General features: G+C 53.8%; 1 protein-coding gene across 3 annotated transcripts in view; it reads right to left on the bottom strand.

Moving 5' to 3' along the window:
* Positions 1 to 16,356, bottom strand: part of LMF1 (lipase maturation factor 1) — a 241,551-nt gene that overhangs the window by 19,856 nt on the left and 205,339 nt on the right. Inside the window, exons 11-12 of one of the 3 annotated variants that reach the window (XM_068907940.1) lie at positions 10,172 to 10,295; positions 1,899 to 4,696 (exon numbers count right to left, since the gene is read on the bottom strand). In XM_068907940.1, coding sequence (XP_068764041.1) covers positions 4,661 to 4,696; positions 10,172 to 10,295 — 160 coding nt within the window. In that variant the 3' untranslated portion in view covers positions 1,899 to 4,660. Of the gene's footprint in view, positions 1 to 1,898; positions 4,697 to 10,171; positions 10,296 to 16,356 lie in introns of those variants that run through there. The other 2 variants (XM_068907942.1, XM_068907939.1) reach the window with 2 other exon arrangements.

The raw sequence follows: 16,356 nt of genomic DNA on the forward strand, positions 1-16,356 counted from the left end.
CTATACATTGCTCCAAGCCTGCAATTAAGCTATTCGGCTTGGTTAGCACATGACCGGATAACGTAGGGGATTTTCCCGGTTCCCGGCCAAGCGCTCCAACCTCTTGCCGAGGGAGGCAGCTCTCGGCGATGCGCTGGGCACGTCCGGCGGGGCCCGGCCGCTGCAAATCGGGGCTGCGGCGTGGGGACGGGATGGCTCTGGGACGCATCGCAAGCCATCGCTGGCATCAGCCACACGGCGCAGGGCCAAAACATTGAAAAATCACGGGACAACACGAGGATTTTGGGCAGAGGCTAAAGCCAGCAGCTAACCTGGAGATGGCAACGTCATTCAATGGGAGCTCGGAGGCTCCTGAGATCGCGCTCGCCTTCAGCCAGCTCCACGCAGGTTTGACTGCTCTTTAGCTAGGAACATGTCTCCTTAGGGGGATGAGCCTCTGGACTTGCCTGCAGAAGGAAGGTAAATTGGGCGGCTGCAAACGAGCTTTGGAGAGGACCTCACATGCCAGAGACTTGGCGGTGCAGCAGCCACCAGCCGTGCACCCACGCACTGCAGGGATGGGGGTGATGGAAGCCCCCCTGCAAGGGACAGGGTGATGATGGTCACCGAAACGGCTCGCGAGCCCCTTACGTACAGGCAGAAGTAGCTCCACTTGCGTGCCCTTGCCCTGCTCGGCTGTGCTGACTCCAGAGCAAGAGCATCTCCTCCGGGGGCTGATCGCCAACAGCCGCTGGAAAGGGCCACTGCAGCAATACCGGCTCTTTCCCCCGGGCCTCCATGCACGCAGGAAGCATCCCTGTAAACGCAACCCCACGCCACCAGCCCGGCCTCACCTTGCTCGCTGTCCATCCGCCGCCTCGACCTCTCAGGAGCATCTCTGTCGGGCTGAGGCTGCTGCGCGGGGGCCCGCGCCGGGGTGGCACTGCACCCAGAGCCGCGCTGTGCTGGCCAGGCCTGCTGCGGTTCGCTTTTTTAACGTTTTAGGAGAAGAAAAAATGAGCAAAGCTCCCTCTGCTTATTCAAAGCCGTTTGCTTTAACCCCTGTCTAGAGATGCACCCCCTCTTTGGTGCCTGCGGCCAAAAAATTGGAAAGAAAGGCATGCAATGGCATCTTTCTGGGCTGGCCCCCACCTTCACGTGCAACAACACCCCGGGCTCCCCCCGCACTGCAAGTCCTGGTGACGGACTGACCTGCTAGCTTGCTTCTCCCAGCTCGGAGACTTTCCCCTTTAATATTACATTGCTTTCCAGAGCGTCCGGGGCCGGGAGGGGACCGGATGGACGCTGCCACCCGCTGCGCCGTCCCCGAGCCCCCCCCCCCGTCCTCGGCAGGCTTCGGGGCGGGCGTCTCTGCCCGGAGCGCGGCTTCGCTGCACAGTGCATCCCGGAGCAACGCTTCTCCCTCCGCACGCGGCCTGGGCTGAACCCGACCGGCTGCGCGCCATCAGGCCCCGCAAAGGCGCAGGGGATCGGCCCCGAAAATACCCCCCAAGGGGTTCGTTTCGCCAGGCGGTTTTGGCCCTTTGCAAAGGGCGGCGCGGGGCCGGCGGGAGGGCGGCTGCCCCGCGCCCTGCCCAGCCGCGGGCCGCTCCGGCACCTCCGCCAGCTCTCCAAACATGCGGATTTCAGTCCCGGCAGCGCGCACAGAAAGAAGCAGTTATAAACCCCCAGGTTAAGCAAACAGGAAAAAAGCCCAGCCCAGCGCGGCCGCGCTGCCAGCCCAGGGCCCGCGAACACAAAACCCGTCTGCAGGCGGCGGCGCTGGCGTCAGCCGTGTTGACTCCGGTTGCCTTTTTCAAAACAGCCCCTGTGTGCCGGGGAGCCCCCGGGCGCTGCCGCGGGGCTCGGCCCCGCCGGGCTGGCAGCCGGGGCCGCCGCGGGGCCGAGCCGCACGGGCTCCGCTTGTCCTCGGCAGCCCGCGGGGCAGCTACGGCAGCGAGCTATTTCGGGCTTCTCGGCAAACCTGTGGCATTTTTGCAGGCAAGCCCGATGCGATGCAATTACACGCGCTGCTTCGATCTGCTTTCCCCTTGGAGAAAAAAATGCCTGCCGCGCACAAAAAGGAGCCAACAAGCATGGATTATTGCAAACAACAAACTGGGCCAGCTGCCTGTTGCTTGCGGACACCGTTCCCGTTCTGCCTGCGCTCCTGCTCCCCTCGTCTCCGCGGCGGGCCCTCGCTCGCCGAGCAGGCAGCGTCCCCGCGTGCCGGTACGGCTTGGGGCAGCTTAACACACGGACCAAGGTGAGAAGAGGGGAGACCCCCAAACTTGGCGGGATAGGAAGGGAGGGAAATCGGGGTGCGTTCCCAGGATTTAATCTCCTCCAATGCGCGCACGGTTGCCCTAGTCGTCTTTTTGAAGCCCGGCCCGGCCGCAGTCTGCCGGGCTGGCCCGGGGGACAAGCGCAGATGACGCCTCCAACCCCACCTTCCCCGGCTGCCAAGGACGCGTAACTCAGCCGAGTCATTACGCCGCGGTCGGTGGCCAGCGGCCAGCGCCGTGCCAGGGCGATGCGATCGAGGGCAGCGTGAGGACAGGTATATTGGGAATAAAGCAGCTTTGATGGCGCTGGGAGGCAGCCCGGGGCGCCGAGCACAGGGCAACGTAAAGCAACGCCTTACACTTAAATAAAAACGAGCCGCACCAGGGACTTCACGGGTGCTCGGCCAACACCAGCCAGGAGCATCACCAGCACGGCAGGAACCGGTTTATTTAGGACACAACCGCGACGCGCGGCACCTCCACGCAGGGAGCGCCCGGGTCCGAAAACACCGTGTGCGGCGGCCGCCCTGCCACCCCACTACAACGCTCTGCCACCGGGGCCGGGCCAAGCCGGGTGGACGCGGGCACGTCACGCCTCGCTTCTGGGAGACCGTGAGGAAGGAGCGGGCAACGCAAGGCAGGGAGCCGAGGTCCCCGCTGCGCCAGCAGCTCCCCACCCAGCCCCACAGGGCTCCTGAGCAAGGAACCCCCCGAGGGCTGGCCGCCCCGACCGCCTCTCCGACTCGCCCCGCCGAGGCGTCCAGGGTGTCGCAGGTCTCCACGTGTCCGAATGCAACAAGGGATAATACAGCAATGGCCTGTCCGGAGGGCAGGAACTTCTCCTGTCTGGGCAGAGCCTTCAGGACTGGAAGGGACCATCCTTACGGCCCAGCTTGGGGAATGTTGACCAGTGATTTCTGAAGGCAACGTCCCCCTAGCTCCTCGCTGACCAAGAGGATGGACAAAGGAGAAGCGCCAGGCTTTGGTACACGTTTCGGAAAAAGAAGTGAAGCACCCAGAGCCGCAGCTGAAGAAAATTCAGCTACGACCACGCACGGCCTTGAGAAGGGACCGTGGCTGCGCGCGGGGACCGGCTGGGGCTACACTGCCCAGCGGCTCCTCTCCTCGCCCGGAGCAGCCCGGCACGGGGACGGCGGCCTGCAACACGCGTCCCCGCGCCGTGCAACCTCGCGCCTCCGCCGCGCTGCCCTGCTCGGCTGCGGCGGGTAACCGGCTTCTTCGGCAGGGGCACAGCCCTTGCGCAGACCGGGCAGAAACGGCAAGTTCAGAAGGAAATACTTGTTTTCTCCTCGAACGCAGCGCCGCGGCCTCGCGCAGAGGCAAGGGCTTGACCAGCCTCTTCTGAAAGAAGACGCTTCAGCCTGCTCGGGACTGGGAAGCGTCCGCTCTCCGTAACCCGTGCCGGGAGGGACCCGCGAGCCAAACGGCCACGCAGAGCACGCTCCGCACGGAGCCGGGGGCAGAGCGGGCTGTGCGCTCGGCCATCTCTGCACGCAGCGAGGTGCCGCGCTGCCAGCAGCGGCGCCTGGGGAGCCCGTTGGCAACGCTGCACGCGGGGCTGCGCTGAGGGCAGGAGCACCGAGGCGGAAAGGGCTCCTCGCGCCGCCCCGCTCGCTGCATTGCCACGGAGCTCTCTGCGGCGGAGGGGCTCCAACCGCACGAGGTCCAGCCGGCGTTTAAACTCCAGGAGACTCGGGTTTGACCCTGAGCGTTGGCAAAGCAGACGGAGATGAGAAAGGGGGAGAGCGCTCTGCTTCTGGGTAGCCTCTCCCAATAAAGTCCGTGTTGCAATTTTCAACCCCTTTTGAGTTTTACCTTCCTGATAATCAATTGAAATTCCAGAGTTACTGGGCCTGTGAAAAACCACTTCATAAATGCTTGTTGCAAATCTGGAATGTGTAAAATTAGGAGTATTAATTTGACTCAGTATCTGTTCACCTTTTTCTTGACTCCGAGCTGATGATTTTCTAATGGAGCAGATAGACTAAACAAATCAATCATTAGGCAAGAACATGGAGAGAAAGACAAACACAAAGATGGACAAAGAACCAGAAAAAGAGGAGGAAAACCAGACCACGGCAGCAGGTGGACAGGTTGGCTGGGAACCTACTGTAAAATATGTGTAAACATCGGTATGTAAAAAAATACAGATAGACGCAAGAACTGTAATTTGTGACGAAGGTGACTGCTCCTGTCTTCCTCAGCCGGTTGCCCGTGTCCTCGCCCGTTCCCTCCGTCAGGCCTGCGCGGGGTAAGGCCAGCTCCTGTCTTCGTAGAACTTCTTCAGGCCCTGGAGGTTCACGGGGGGGAAGTAGGGCCCGATCCTCTTCCGAATCCACCACTTCCCGTCGCTGGCGTGCTTGCCTCCCGGCTGGCTAAACTTGTACTTGAAGTGCTCCCCTCTGATCCACCTTGGGAAAGAGGAAACGCAGCTGGTGAGACCGGCCCCGGGGAAACGCGAACGCCCGCGAGCCGAGGGGCTGGCGGCGCGGCCGGCTGACGCGGGGAAAGGCGTCGGACGTCGTGGAGAGCGCCCCGGAGCTGGAGCTCCGGAGCCTTTCCCGAGCGCCCAGCCTGGGCCGTCCGTCGCCGGTCGGTGCCCCGCGGTCCGGGCGCTCCCGTACGTGCCGGCGGCAACGCCAGCGGCCACTTCGGAGCCAAGCGAGGCGGGGAAAGCCTTCCCGGCTCCTCCCAACGCAATTCAGGGACGCCGCGCAAGGCGGACGAGCTTTTAACATACCACCACCCTGCGCGCTTCCCACCGCTGCACAAACCTCTACAACCAAGCTTAAAAGGATAATAAAAAAAAAAAATATATGATTTTCCCTCCCTCTTTTCTGACAGCAACTGCAGAGTACTTGTGCAAGTGACACTAGCAGGTAGAGAGCGCAGCTCCCTGCAGCGCAGGCCTCCCCGGCACCCCTCTGTCCCGACCCCAGCCACCGGCTGTTGCTTTTGCTTCGCAGCTTATTAGAGAGGCTAAGAGCGCATCTGTTTTCTGGCCGCCCTGGGAGTTGACAGAAAAGGAGATTTTAAAACAGTGCAGAAAGAAGCATTCATCAGTCTCGCGAAACACATTCGGAGGCTAAACACGCCGCTTGGTTCGGGAGGTTTGGTCCCACTTGATGTAGGGCATGCTGACAAGAGACGGAGTAACACCCCAGGCCTTCAGAGCTGTGGTCCCTGTTTGCAGAGTGCATCGCCGCATTTGCTGGATAAGTTCATAAAATAACCCACAATATAAAAATGTCAAAGTCATGTCAATGCTCATTTAAACCTGCTTTGCTTCACTACTAAAATACAAACCCTGCTACTGAGCAGGGCACGGCGCTCGCACAGCTGCTTGTTCCCATGGCTGGAACTTGGGCTGCCATAAAGCTAGCTCCTACTGCTAAAATAATTAGGGACAACTCTCATATATTTGCCATTAACTCTCACCTTTGTAACGAAGGCACTCGAATGTGAAGCAGGGGAGACTGCAGATGACCGGTACGACTGCAGCCCAATTAAAAGCTCTGTTATAATCAAACCTCGACACCTCAATTCAAACCTTGATGGGTACCCAGATGAGCAATACAGAAAAAATCCTGCTAGCAAAACACATTAACATGGAGCTGTTAATCATGTCCATCCCTTGCAGCTGTTTTGCACCAACCAACAGCATAATCTGCTTCCTGACTGTCCCCGGGCTGTAAAAATAACAAAGAGAAATCAGACACCTTGATGTTTCAGCCTCCTCTAAGGAAAAAGGGGTGATCCAAGGAAGCCCAGACTAGTGTCTGTGGAGCTACACTGGGCCAGCTCTAACTCAAACAAGGGACGAAGGGTCTGATGCCAAGTGAAGTGTGGGATGGAGGTCTTCCCTCATCCCGCACCTCTCCCTGGCTGCTCCCCTCCAGTGGTGAGAGAGGGAGGCACCGTGCGAACCGCGTTCTCTGGGGCGACGCTTGCTTCTCGGGTGTCCCGCGCTGCCGAGGGGCTGCGCTCGCCGCTGCACCGAAACCTGGACCTCATCACTGCAAATGCTAATTGCTTTAATTCTCTTCGGGGCCACTTTTACACCCTCTCTCCACCCTTTTCTGAGGCTGGCAGAAGTCAAACGGGAGCTGAAGCGTTACTCCCACAGTGTTTACTTCGCAGGAGCACAAAATTTACTGTTCAGAATTAGAGCATTACTGAACAGCAGCATTTACGTGAGTCCAGGTAGCCTGCAAGCTCCTGTCTGAGACAGTTACAGGTTTAAAAGGTTGTGCTGTCGATTGTTTTCTGGAGTTCAGAAAACATATCCATCTCCCAGAAAAGCTTCAGTCTGCTGGTACCGGCTGTCTAGAGAGGGACAAGGAACAGAGCTTCAGCTGCCACTATCCTGAACACCCGACGCCAGCCAGAGAGGCAGATGTCACTCAGTCAAATCCTCCCGAAAAACTGGGAAGCAGCATCAAAGTAGGGGCACCAACGCTCCCGGTGGAGAAGAATCGTGCAGGATGTATGCCATCGGCACGTCCGCGGGAATGAGGACATGGCGTGTATCAGCAAAGGCAGCGCTGGAATGGGACGGGTGCTACTGAGTGTTGGGCTGGTTTTATGCTGATCCCTCTCCTACTGTAAAGCTCCTTCCACCTGCTCCCTGCCACAGTGTGGCTCTTGAGAGCTTTCTTCACTATGTGACTGCACGGCATCGACCACGGTGGACCAAGGCTCCGTGTACCCCCACAGTATATATCTAACAGTATGCCCCACTCTGAAGGACCTATCTGCAAAACCCCCTCTGGCAGAACTCCCATGTTATAGATGGGGATGCAGAGCACAGAGACCAGATGACTTGTCTGAGGTCCCAGGGGAAGTCTGAGGCCAACCTAGGAGATCTCAGGACTCTGCTCAGACATAGAAGTGTCTTCCCCTTAACCCCAAGGCCTGTCCAATAAGCCCTCTGGAATGAAAATTTCCTTGTCCCTTTTGAATGGGCTTGCCTGCCTAGATTAAATAATATCTATCATCTGATTTGGTATGATTTTTCCCATATGTTCTCCGTCTATTAGAATGTTTGCTATCAAAGGAATCGGCATGTAAAACTAGAACCGTGTGAGCATTAAAGCAACCACATGCAACTGAAGCTGCATTTTTGTGGCATAAAGTTTGCCTTTCTATCTGAGTACGTTTCAAGCTCTTATGTTCAGAGTCTAAATAAATCTGAAAATCCCCCCCAAGCCTCCAGCCTCTAAACTCAGCAATCCTCTTGTCCCACACCATGTTCACGCCACTTCCCCCAACCAGCTCTACCTGAGCGGTGAGCTCAGAAGTTGTGAGTGAGGGCTCGCATAGTCTAAGGCAGGACCATGAGCCCCATGGAAAACAAAACTGCAAAGCTACTTGCTCTACAGAGTTATAAACTCTGTCGAGCTCGATTTCTTCCTGGATCCAAACTACTCGCCAGATGGTATGAAAGCTCTGCTGGCTGCAGCCACAAAGCTATGAGACACCACAGTCCAGGGCTCTCCTGCAGTGCTATTGCTTCACAAGGACTTCAGATCTGAAAGCCTCATGTTTTACTCTGATCAATGAAGATACCAAAGGGCCTTCGCAGTGCTGCAGCAGCTAGTGTGGGCTGCAGCATGGAGAAACTGCAGAAGAAATGCCTCTGAATATCAAGGTCCTACAACGGTACTACGGAAGCTCGGCAGTCACCTTCTGCGTGCCTTCCCAAGGTTAAGCGCTATGGAGGAAAGACGGAAGAACTCGAGAAACTGTAACATTCGTGAATCTTTCTTCCTAATGCTCACTGATGTAAAAGCCACAGAATTTAATACTCACTAGAGCCTTTCATTTCAGGGCTCATAGAGTTTACAAGCTACCCTAGAATTTATAATCTAGCTGGGTGCCTCATTTTGGAGTTCACAGAATTTGCAAGCTCCTCCAGCGCAGAATCACCGTAACTGCTCCTTCCTTCTGGTATCTGGGGAGCGAACATGCTCTTGCAGCAATACGGCAGAAGTATTAACGCCCTGGGCGCCATCATTTCAGGGCTCACAGAGTTTACAAGCATCAGTTGGAGACCCGCACAGCTTGTAACTCAAGCGAGACTTGCACATACGTGGTTGCCTGCAAATCATGAAACTGCTATAGGCTACAGCTTACTTTATCAAAAATTGCTTGTGTTTTTTGCAACTTCGGGACTCGTGCAAAGATATTCTGGCTGGTGGAAGAGATCCAAAGGCTTCTGAGGCCTCCTCTAACCACAGGAAATGGCCCGCATGCACGAACCTTGCTTGCTGCTCTGAAGAAATATGAACATCTTCAAGAAGGTCATCAGGAAGCTACTTGATTTCAGCTAAATTAAAAGGAGACTAATGCCACAGGTGCTCACTGGCATTATGAGAAGGATGAGCAGTACTCATGTTTCAGAGAAGACAAGCAGGAAGGTCAGGAAGTACATCCTCTGTTTCCCAGGATTTATTGCGTGAATGAAAACTAGGAGCTACTCTTGACTCGCTAAGAAGCATCAGGTACCAACTACTGCAGCCAGGTGGGAAAACAGCTCGGAGAAATCATCAGTCCAAGCCAGCTGAGTCCAGGCTACGTCCCTCCTGAGACACCCGAGGGCAGAAGGAGCACTTGAGAGGCGAGTAACAAGATACGGTCAGATAAAGCGAGTCAGATGTTTAACCGCCAGCAGACAGAAAACCCTCCCTGCTAGTTTATCTTTATAGACACAGCGGCTCCGGCGATGCAGAACAAGGAATAAAACCCCCCTTCCAGCAGCTTCTCTGCAGCAGAGCGGCGGTGCCGGGCGGAGGAGCTGGAGCACCTGAGCGGCGCGGGCCGCCTCGGCGCGGGTGCTTCAAAGGAGAAGGACACCAAGGCCCATGGCGAGACGAGCCGTGGACAGCCGGGGGCACCCGTGCCGCCGCCTCTCCGGGGGAGCGCCCGCACGCCGCCATCCCCGGCTCGGTAAGTCACGCAGCCTCGGGGAGGGCAGAAAGGCGAGGAAGGCTAAAAATAATAAGCGTTATTTTTTTTTAAATCAATATTGGACCGCTCACCCTGCCAGATGCCCGGTAGCAGCTGCGCCGCAGCGCTTTTAAGATTCTATCATATATCAGCCTCTTATGACATCTTCCAACTGTACGTGTTAAAAATTAGCAGCAATATTGGAGCTGTTGCGACGGAGGCCTAAATCTCCCGGACAGCTGTAATTAGTTCCAGCGGGTGCAGCTGTCTCCCTGCAGCAGCTGAGGGGCTCGAGGCAAACCCCCCGGCCTGGCGCTTGCTGCCAGAATTAATGGCCTGGCAGGGCAAACCGGGGCGGCGGAGGGGGGAAAGAAACCAAAACACGGGGTCGTCTTTTCCATTTTTTTTTTTTTTTTTTTTTGATCTCGAGGTTTCCCCCCTCTCTCCCCCCCTCCATTGTAAATCAGGGTGCGAGTGGCAAGTGGAAAGTACAAATTCATTAAAGTAACAGAGCCTCCATCACTGGTTTTCTTGCTTATTCTAGCCCCGCTCGCTGCAGAGATCATAAATTCATCTTGGCCCAGGAACCATTTACCGAATAATGGTAGTTTTATGGGTTGCTTTTCAGCGCCGCTGCCCTCTGTTTATCCAAGGCGCTCGTACGGCCTGGCCCGGCAGAGCAGGAGCGTCTCGCGAGCGCTTTATTCTCCCAGCTCTCTTGGGAGATGGCAAAGTGGTTTTTCTCCCCATTCGACAGGCTGGAAACGGCGGCTCAGAGGCTGTGTCTGCACCGCCGCTATCCGCAGCGGCTGGAAGAGCAGCCGGGACCCCGAAGCTGCCCTGGATACGTTACCTTGCACCCAATGGATCCAGCCCGTAGCACACTGAGGCACTAATAGGCATTTAGCGCACATCCCTGCGGAAAGATAAGGTCATACCTGGAGCATCCCTCGCCTGACTCGCACGAACGCTGACCGCACGGACAACGTGGTGGAAAGGGGACCGCTGCTGTCCTCGTCCCCAGGCTGAACTGCACGGGACGCTGCCAGCTTGCTACAGGGGCTAGAGAGAGAGGAGGGATTTGGGCTCGGGTCTGAAGGGGTAGGAAGAGCGCGGGACGGAGCCAAGAGGAGCGTGACCTCTCCTGGCTCAACACGACGGGTGTCAGCAGTCCCGCGGACCCCGCGCAGTCCTGCGCCCGGCGCGTCTCCCCCACCGCTGCTAAGGGGCAGAGACGGCTGGAAAACAATTCCCCATCCTGCCGGAAATCCCAGCGTTTTGACATTAGCTCTCCCCTGTCACTCCCTGGCAACGCTAAAGTACTGAGGGGTTTTTTTTTTTTTTAAACTGAAAGAAAATCCCTCAAAGTTTTCCTTCAGGAAATTGATTTCCCTTTGATAATATTAGACATTATATTGTTAAAGATAAATTAAAGGTGCTGTTTTAATATAGCACACGGGTAACGAAGAAATGGACGGCAATAAAATATTTCACCGCGGTGAAACCCAACGAGAAAAGTCAAAAGAACGTGTTTAAGCTTTTTCAGCACCGAGCGTACTGTCGTTTCCCGGGAAAGCTTTCACTGCCGAAAAAATGGCTTTTCAGGGGCGAAACCGTACGGAACAGTCGCCCGCCTGCGCAGCAGACCCGGGCAACCCCGGGAGAGGGTGCGCGAGACGCTGCGCCTTGGGGACTCCCTGCTGGCCTCCCCCTCTGCCCTACGCCGCCGCGTTGCACGCGCCACCCGGCTACCCGGCGACGTCTCGCGGCCACGCTCTTCCACATCACGCCATGAATCAAAGAGATGTAGAGTGAAAGGCTGATCCTGGGAAACGAGGAAGGGAAAGCATTTAGGAGCGAGCGAGCCCTGAGCTACGGGGACGAGGCCTTGAGCGCCGAACCCGAGGGGACGCGTGCCGCGTTCCTCCGATGCTCTAACGAAGCCCCTATTTCCCCAAATCCCAGGTTCCCAGCACAGCATTGCCCCCGTCCCTCTCGGGTTGCCCTTCTGCTCCTTCTCCTTAAAAAATACAACTTTCGGTATCTTCCGCTAAAAATGCCCCGCGAGTTTCCCAGGAGCAGCTGCTGGCCAGGCAAACGCAGGCAGCTCTCGGATCGCCGCCACCGACCCACGGAGCCGTCCTCCTCGCGCGCCGCCCCGGCCCCAGGGCCCCGAACCCGCCAAGGCGCCGCGCGCTCCCCCGCGAAGCCCCCCTGGGCCAGGGCGAACGACCGCCGAGACGCGGCGCCTGCGGCGTTCCCGCGACTCTCCTCGCTGCGTGAACTGCAACTGCCGGGGGCTAGAAATAGATACTCTAAGGCTTGGCACATCCCAAGAAAAAAAGACGCTTATTGCGCTAGTGTACTCATAACAAGTGAGTTCCCACGGAGGACACCGATGGTCGATGCCTCGGAAATCAGCAGGTGGAAGTAGGCTCGAGGCTCCACAGGGACTTTGCGCCGATCTCCCGAGTTGTGCAAATACGGCCAAGCGCTTTGCACCGCTTGGCTTTGACATCTCGGGAGGTGCCGCACGAAAGCAAAAGAAAACGCCCTCCGCCAGGACCGGCGGCGCTGATTTACGCTGCCTGAAAATCCAGCCCGAGACAGCCTCGCACACAAAGCCCAACGGCGGCGACAGCAATGCAAAACAAGCAGGGAATCGCGAGCGCGTTGGAGCGGCGGGAGTTTCTGCCGCTGCTGCAGTCGGGTAGCATCAGCCTGGAAGTGCTGCCTCCATAAATCACACTGCAGCTACACATCCAGGTCTTCGTGTTGGGGCTTTTTCAACACAGGGCTACTATAATTGGAATAAGAGTCCTTAAGTGAACGTGATTTAATATCAGAGACGCTGAGCACTTCAGGGCAGAAACCAAATTGATTTTGTTTCTCCTCCTGCTGTAGGCCAAAGCGGATTTTGTTTGCTTTCGCTGTTGCAGCCTGTTTCCATGACGGTGTGTTACACACTTATTAATTTCTTAGCCGAAGCCCTACCATTCAGATTTATGGTGGCTGGTGTTTTATGAACTATCCGCTGCACAGGAATATTTGGTAAATCTACATTCCATAAACATCACCTTGCTTGAAGTCCAGCGTCACCCTCGGCTGGGCTGCGCGCTCAACAATGCGCTCATTTTTAATCAGTCACCTGTTTCTCATTTTAAGTTTATCACACTTGAAAAAATACTATAATTTCTAGCGTTGTAAAGAAACCTACAAACTTTGGTCTCCGAAATTTCATTTCGAAGGCATTAACTCATTTTGAAAGTCCCTTGGCTATTTGAGGTGTAGAGTTTCCATTAGCAGAACAAACTCCGCGGAGCATGGAACCAACGTTCTTATGGAAAACAGCCCCTGCCCCTAATTATTTAGTCTAGCAGGGAATGAAAATAATTAAGTCTCAAAATTCCCTTTAGAGCGGGGAGGGGGGGGAAATATGGTAGGAAAATTAGACTTTTTTTCCGCACAGCTACCGAAGGGGAGCAGGGGCTCGGCGGGCACAGTAATTAGCTGGAAGGTGGGGAGCGAAGGTGCGCCGAAGATTTGTGGCCGCCATACGCGGGCTCGCTCCCGGCGAGCAACTGCCCTCGCTCTCTGCACGGACGGGCGATCGCCTGAGCCAAAAAGCCACCCCAGACTTTTCTTTTCCTCCCAACTGTTACTGCTCAGGCTCAAATTAAAGACTTTAGTTTACAACCAAAATAAAACTATAACAAAAAGGCAAATCCTGACTGCAAGTGGCTGGCAACGCTGAGGCTCCCCGCATTCAGCGCTCAGTTAAATATTGTTAAGGGGTCTCCTTCCAAAGAAGAGCGAGCCTGTAGGTTTAGTTCTAATTGCCTCAGTCCTCCTCTTAAATTCATGTTGAAGGACCCAGAGCAATCACCCAGTTTCTGGCATTTTCCCTATCAGATCCCCCCAACGCCAATCTATTTGGGATGAAGCTATTTGGGTTGAAATGCAACAAGGGAGCGTTCAAAATCAAGCAAAGAAACGGTGGTTTTGAAATTCAAAGGAAAACACCAAGCAGGCGAGCCGTTTTGAGCTGAACTAAGGCTGGATCCAGCGTAGCTGACCGGGTTGCTGTAAACAGGCCAGCCACAAATGCCAGAAGTATAAATTCAGCAGAACTGTAATCAGGCATAAAAGCTAAAAATCACCAATCGCTTCAGTTCCCTTACACAGGCAAAGTGCTAATAGTGAACAAACAAAAACCAAAAAAACGTGCACAGCCGCAGGCACTGTGAGTGACCTGACACTTTGGTGTAGGATCCGGATTGGGAGCCTGCTATCCCCGAGCCGGCAGGGATCGAGCCCCTTACTCCACGCAGCCCTCAACTGTACACCGGCACCAAAATACAGATCGTGCCAATATCCAACATGTTTGCATTTGGCTGGCTAAAACCAGAAATGTGACCAAGAAAGCATGATCCAGAGTTAAACTGTGGGTCTGGATTTTTGTTTGGGCCACAGTGAGTATTTTGATTTTGCATCACCTAAAAATACATGAGGCCCACGAAAAGCTTTTAAAACAAAACTAATGCCAGAGTGAAGGCAGCTGACACACAAAACCAGCACTGGATCCCGATCTTTTCCTACTATAAACTAGCTGCCAAAGAGTGAAAACAGAGTCTATGCTTGGTTAAACCAGAGTAACACATGAATCAAGACGCCGGCCAACAAGATATATAGCTCTGTGTATCCAACACACACCATCGAGCGGCTGTATAACTGCTTGTTGGACCTGCTTATACCCCTCTAGGCTATGCATCCGTTAGCTGACAAATTCTAACAAAACAAGAAAGATGCTACTTTTGATAAAGATCTGCTTTCATCCTTGCTATAAATTCTTGAACATTTAATTTTCTCATCTGCTACAGAATACAATAACTAACTGTTCATCACCTGGCACAACGTAGTGTTATCCCAGCCACATCCCACATCATTACTTTCACTCTTAAATGAATTCCTGTATTCAATAACCTGATTTTTTTAAACACTGCTCATCCCAGAAAGTTCATCTATGGTCACGCCTCCAAAGGCAAGATGCGATATGCGTTTTCTTGATTTTTAATTTGGTACAATGTCTTGGTTTTAGTTTAAATCTTGGTGAATAGCAGGAATAATGTTTATGGCACTGGGGGACAGCAGGGTAATAAACAGCTCTGGGATTATCAAACGCTTCTGTCAGTCCGTGAACAGCACGAGCCGTTTATTGCCAACAGGCACCAGACGGCAAAGACTTTTGGTTGCTCTCAACAGGGGACACCTAATTCAATCCGGTGACCTGGTGTCTAAAGGTTCCAGGTTCTGTTAAACATCTCTAGGGTCGGCCAACTCTCAGAACTGACTTTATTTATGGTTTTTTTTTTTAAAGAAGCAATGCAAGAAAAACGCCCCACAATGAACACCGCTCCATGAATTCACAGCACAGAACCTTGGGGATAGAAGCAAAGTTTGATGAGACCGAGGACAGTAAATCTACTCAATATGGAGCCAACATAACATGGGTTCTCTGGTACCTGCTATTTCAGTTCACCCTTGCAGATCACACGCTACCGCGAGCTCTCTGCATCAGCCACCCACAGCCCCGCAGCGCCCACCCGATCCCACCATCGCTGCCCGTGCACACCCTGGCCTCAGCCCCCATTGAAACGGAGGTGGCAGGGAGCCATCTGCAGGCCCTGCTCCCCGTCATGGCCCCGAACCCTAGTTTGGCCGATAAATGCACATCCAACCAACCAAAGATCCATAAAACAAAAAAAGGTACAAAAAGCTCCATAAAAAAACAAAGGTACTTGATCTCCGTCAAAGAGGATGATCTATCTTGCATGATACTCCACTTTCCTTTTAATATCGCCGATCAAGGCTGGCTGATGAGACGGCATCAACGCCTTGTTCCTGGTATGTTAAACTAATGCAAGCAGAGCTAATCAGAGCTGAAAACCCCTCCGTAAACATTACTGAAGCCGTATCCTTCAGTGGTGAGGGGCATTCTGGTATATCCCAGCACGCTTTTTGTACGAATAATTAATAGAGGTTCCCTGAGAACCCTCTTGGATTCGAGCCAAGGTGTAATTATTTTGGTGTAACAGATCTACGGCTTGTGTAACCGAACAAACTGCGACATTCCCCAGTAATGCAACCTGAACGCCAAAACTCTAATTTACGGGCGCTCCGCTGCGTTTGCGAGGCTCGGGGCTACGGGCAGTCTCCCCGCTCCGCACGCTGCAAGGGCCTCGTGCTACAGAGCGCCCCGACGCTCTGCTCGGCGCTGAACAATGGCAAAGTGAGTCCTGGAAAGAGAACACACACAAACCCCAAATACCTGTTTTTATAGCAGTCTTTGCCCCTGTGCTTGTAAGGAATATGTTGCCATCAGCCTGTATCAGCACTCTGCCAGGTGCCCAGTAAGCAAGTAGTTTGGTAAAGAAAATCTGCGTTTGTCTGCTGTACATAAAGACTTTAGCATCTAAGCTCATAAAACAGCTACGCGCTATCAGAAGAAGTCTGAGAATTCTGGATGCGTGGACAACTCCAGAAACCTGGTTTTTAGAAATATTCAAGCATGATGGTGGGAAACTCGCTTTAGCAGCTATATTCCAAGCTGCGTTTCTGTTCTGGTTTTTTGCAAAATATATACAGATATACATACATACATACATATCTCTACATAAACTATCATGGGTTGAAGGGGCATATCTAAAATGAAGTGCTTTGGTAAAAGGTGGAAGTTCTTAAAGTCTTAGAAACACAACGAGTCTCTTCGCAGAAGATTCGGGGGATATACTGCATTAAAGCTGAAAAACTGCAGCTCTGTTTCTAAGGGAAGTTCATTTCACAGGGTACTGTGAACCTTAATCCTTGTTTGCAATGCATCTTGAGAGCCTCAAATGGAAAATATTAGCAAGAGCATAATATTACTTGAGTTGATCCAAAAATTCCCTTAAAATGTTTTTTCAGCTAAAAATAACTTTGTCAACAAAACAGACACTTTTGTGAAAAATTTCCTTTTGTAGAAAGCCTTTGGGTTTTCATCTGTACTTTTCACTTGCTGATATTTGCTTTGTCTTTTCATTGAAAACTCAAATAATTCCAAGACAAGTATCAACAAAAACAATTA

Source organism: Struthio camelus, chromosome 15 (genome assembly GCF_040807025.1).
Source record: "Struthio camelus isolate bStrCam1 chromosome 15, bStrCam1.hap1, whole genome shotgun sequence".
Taxonomy (NCBI): domain Eukaryota; kingdom Metazoa; phylum Chordata; class Aves; order Struthioniformes; family Struthionidae; genus Struthio; species Struthio camelus.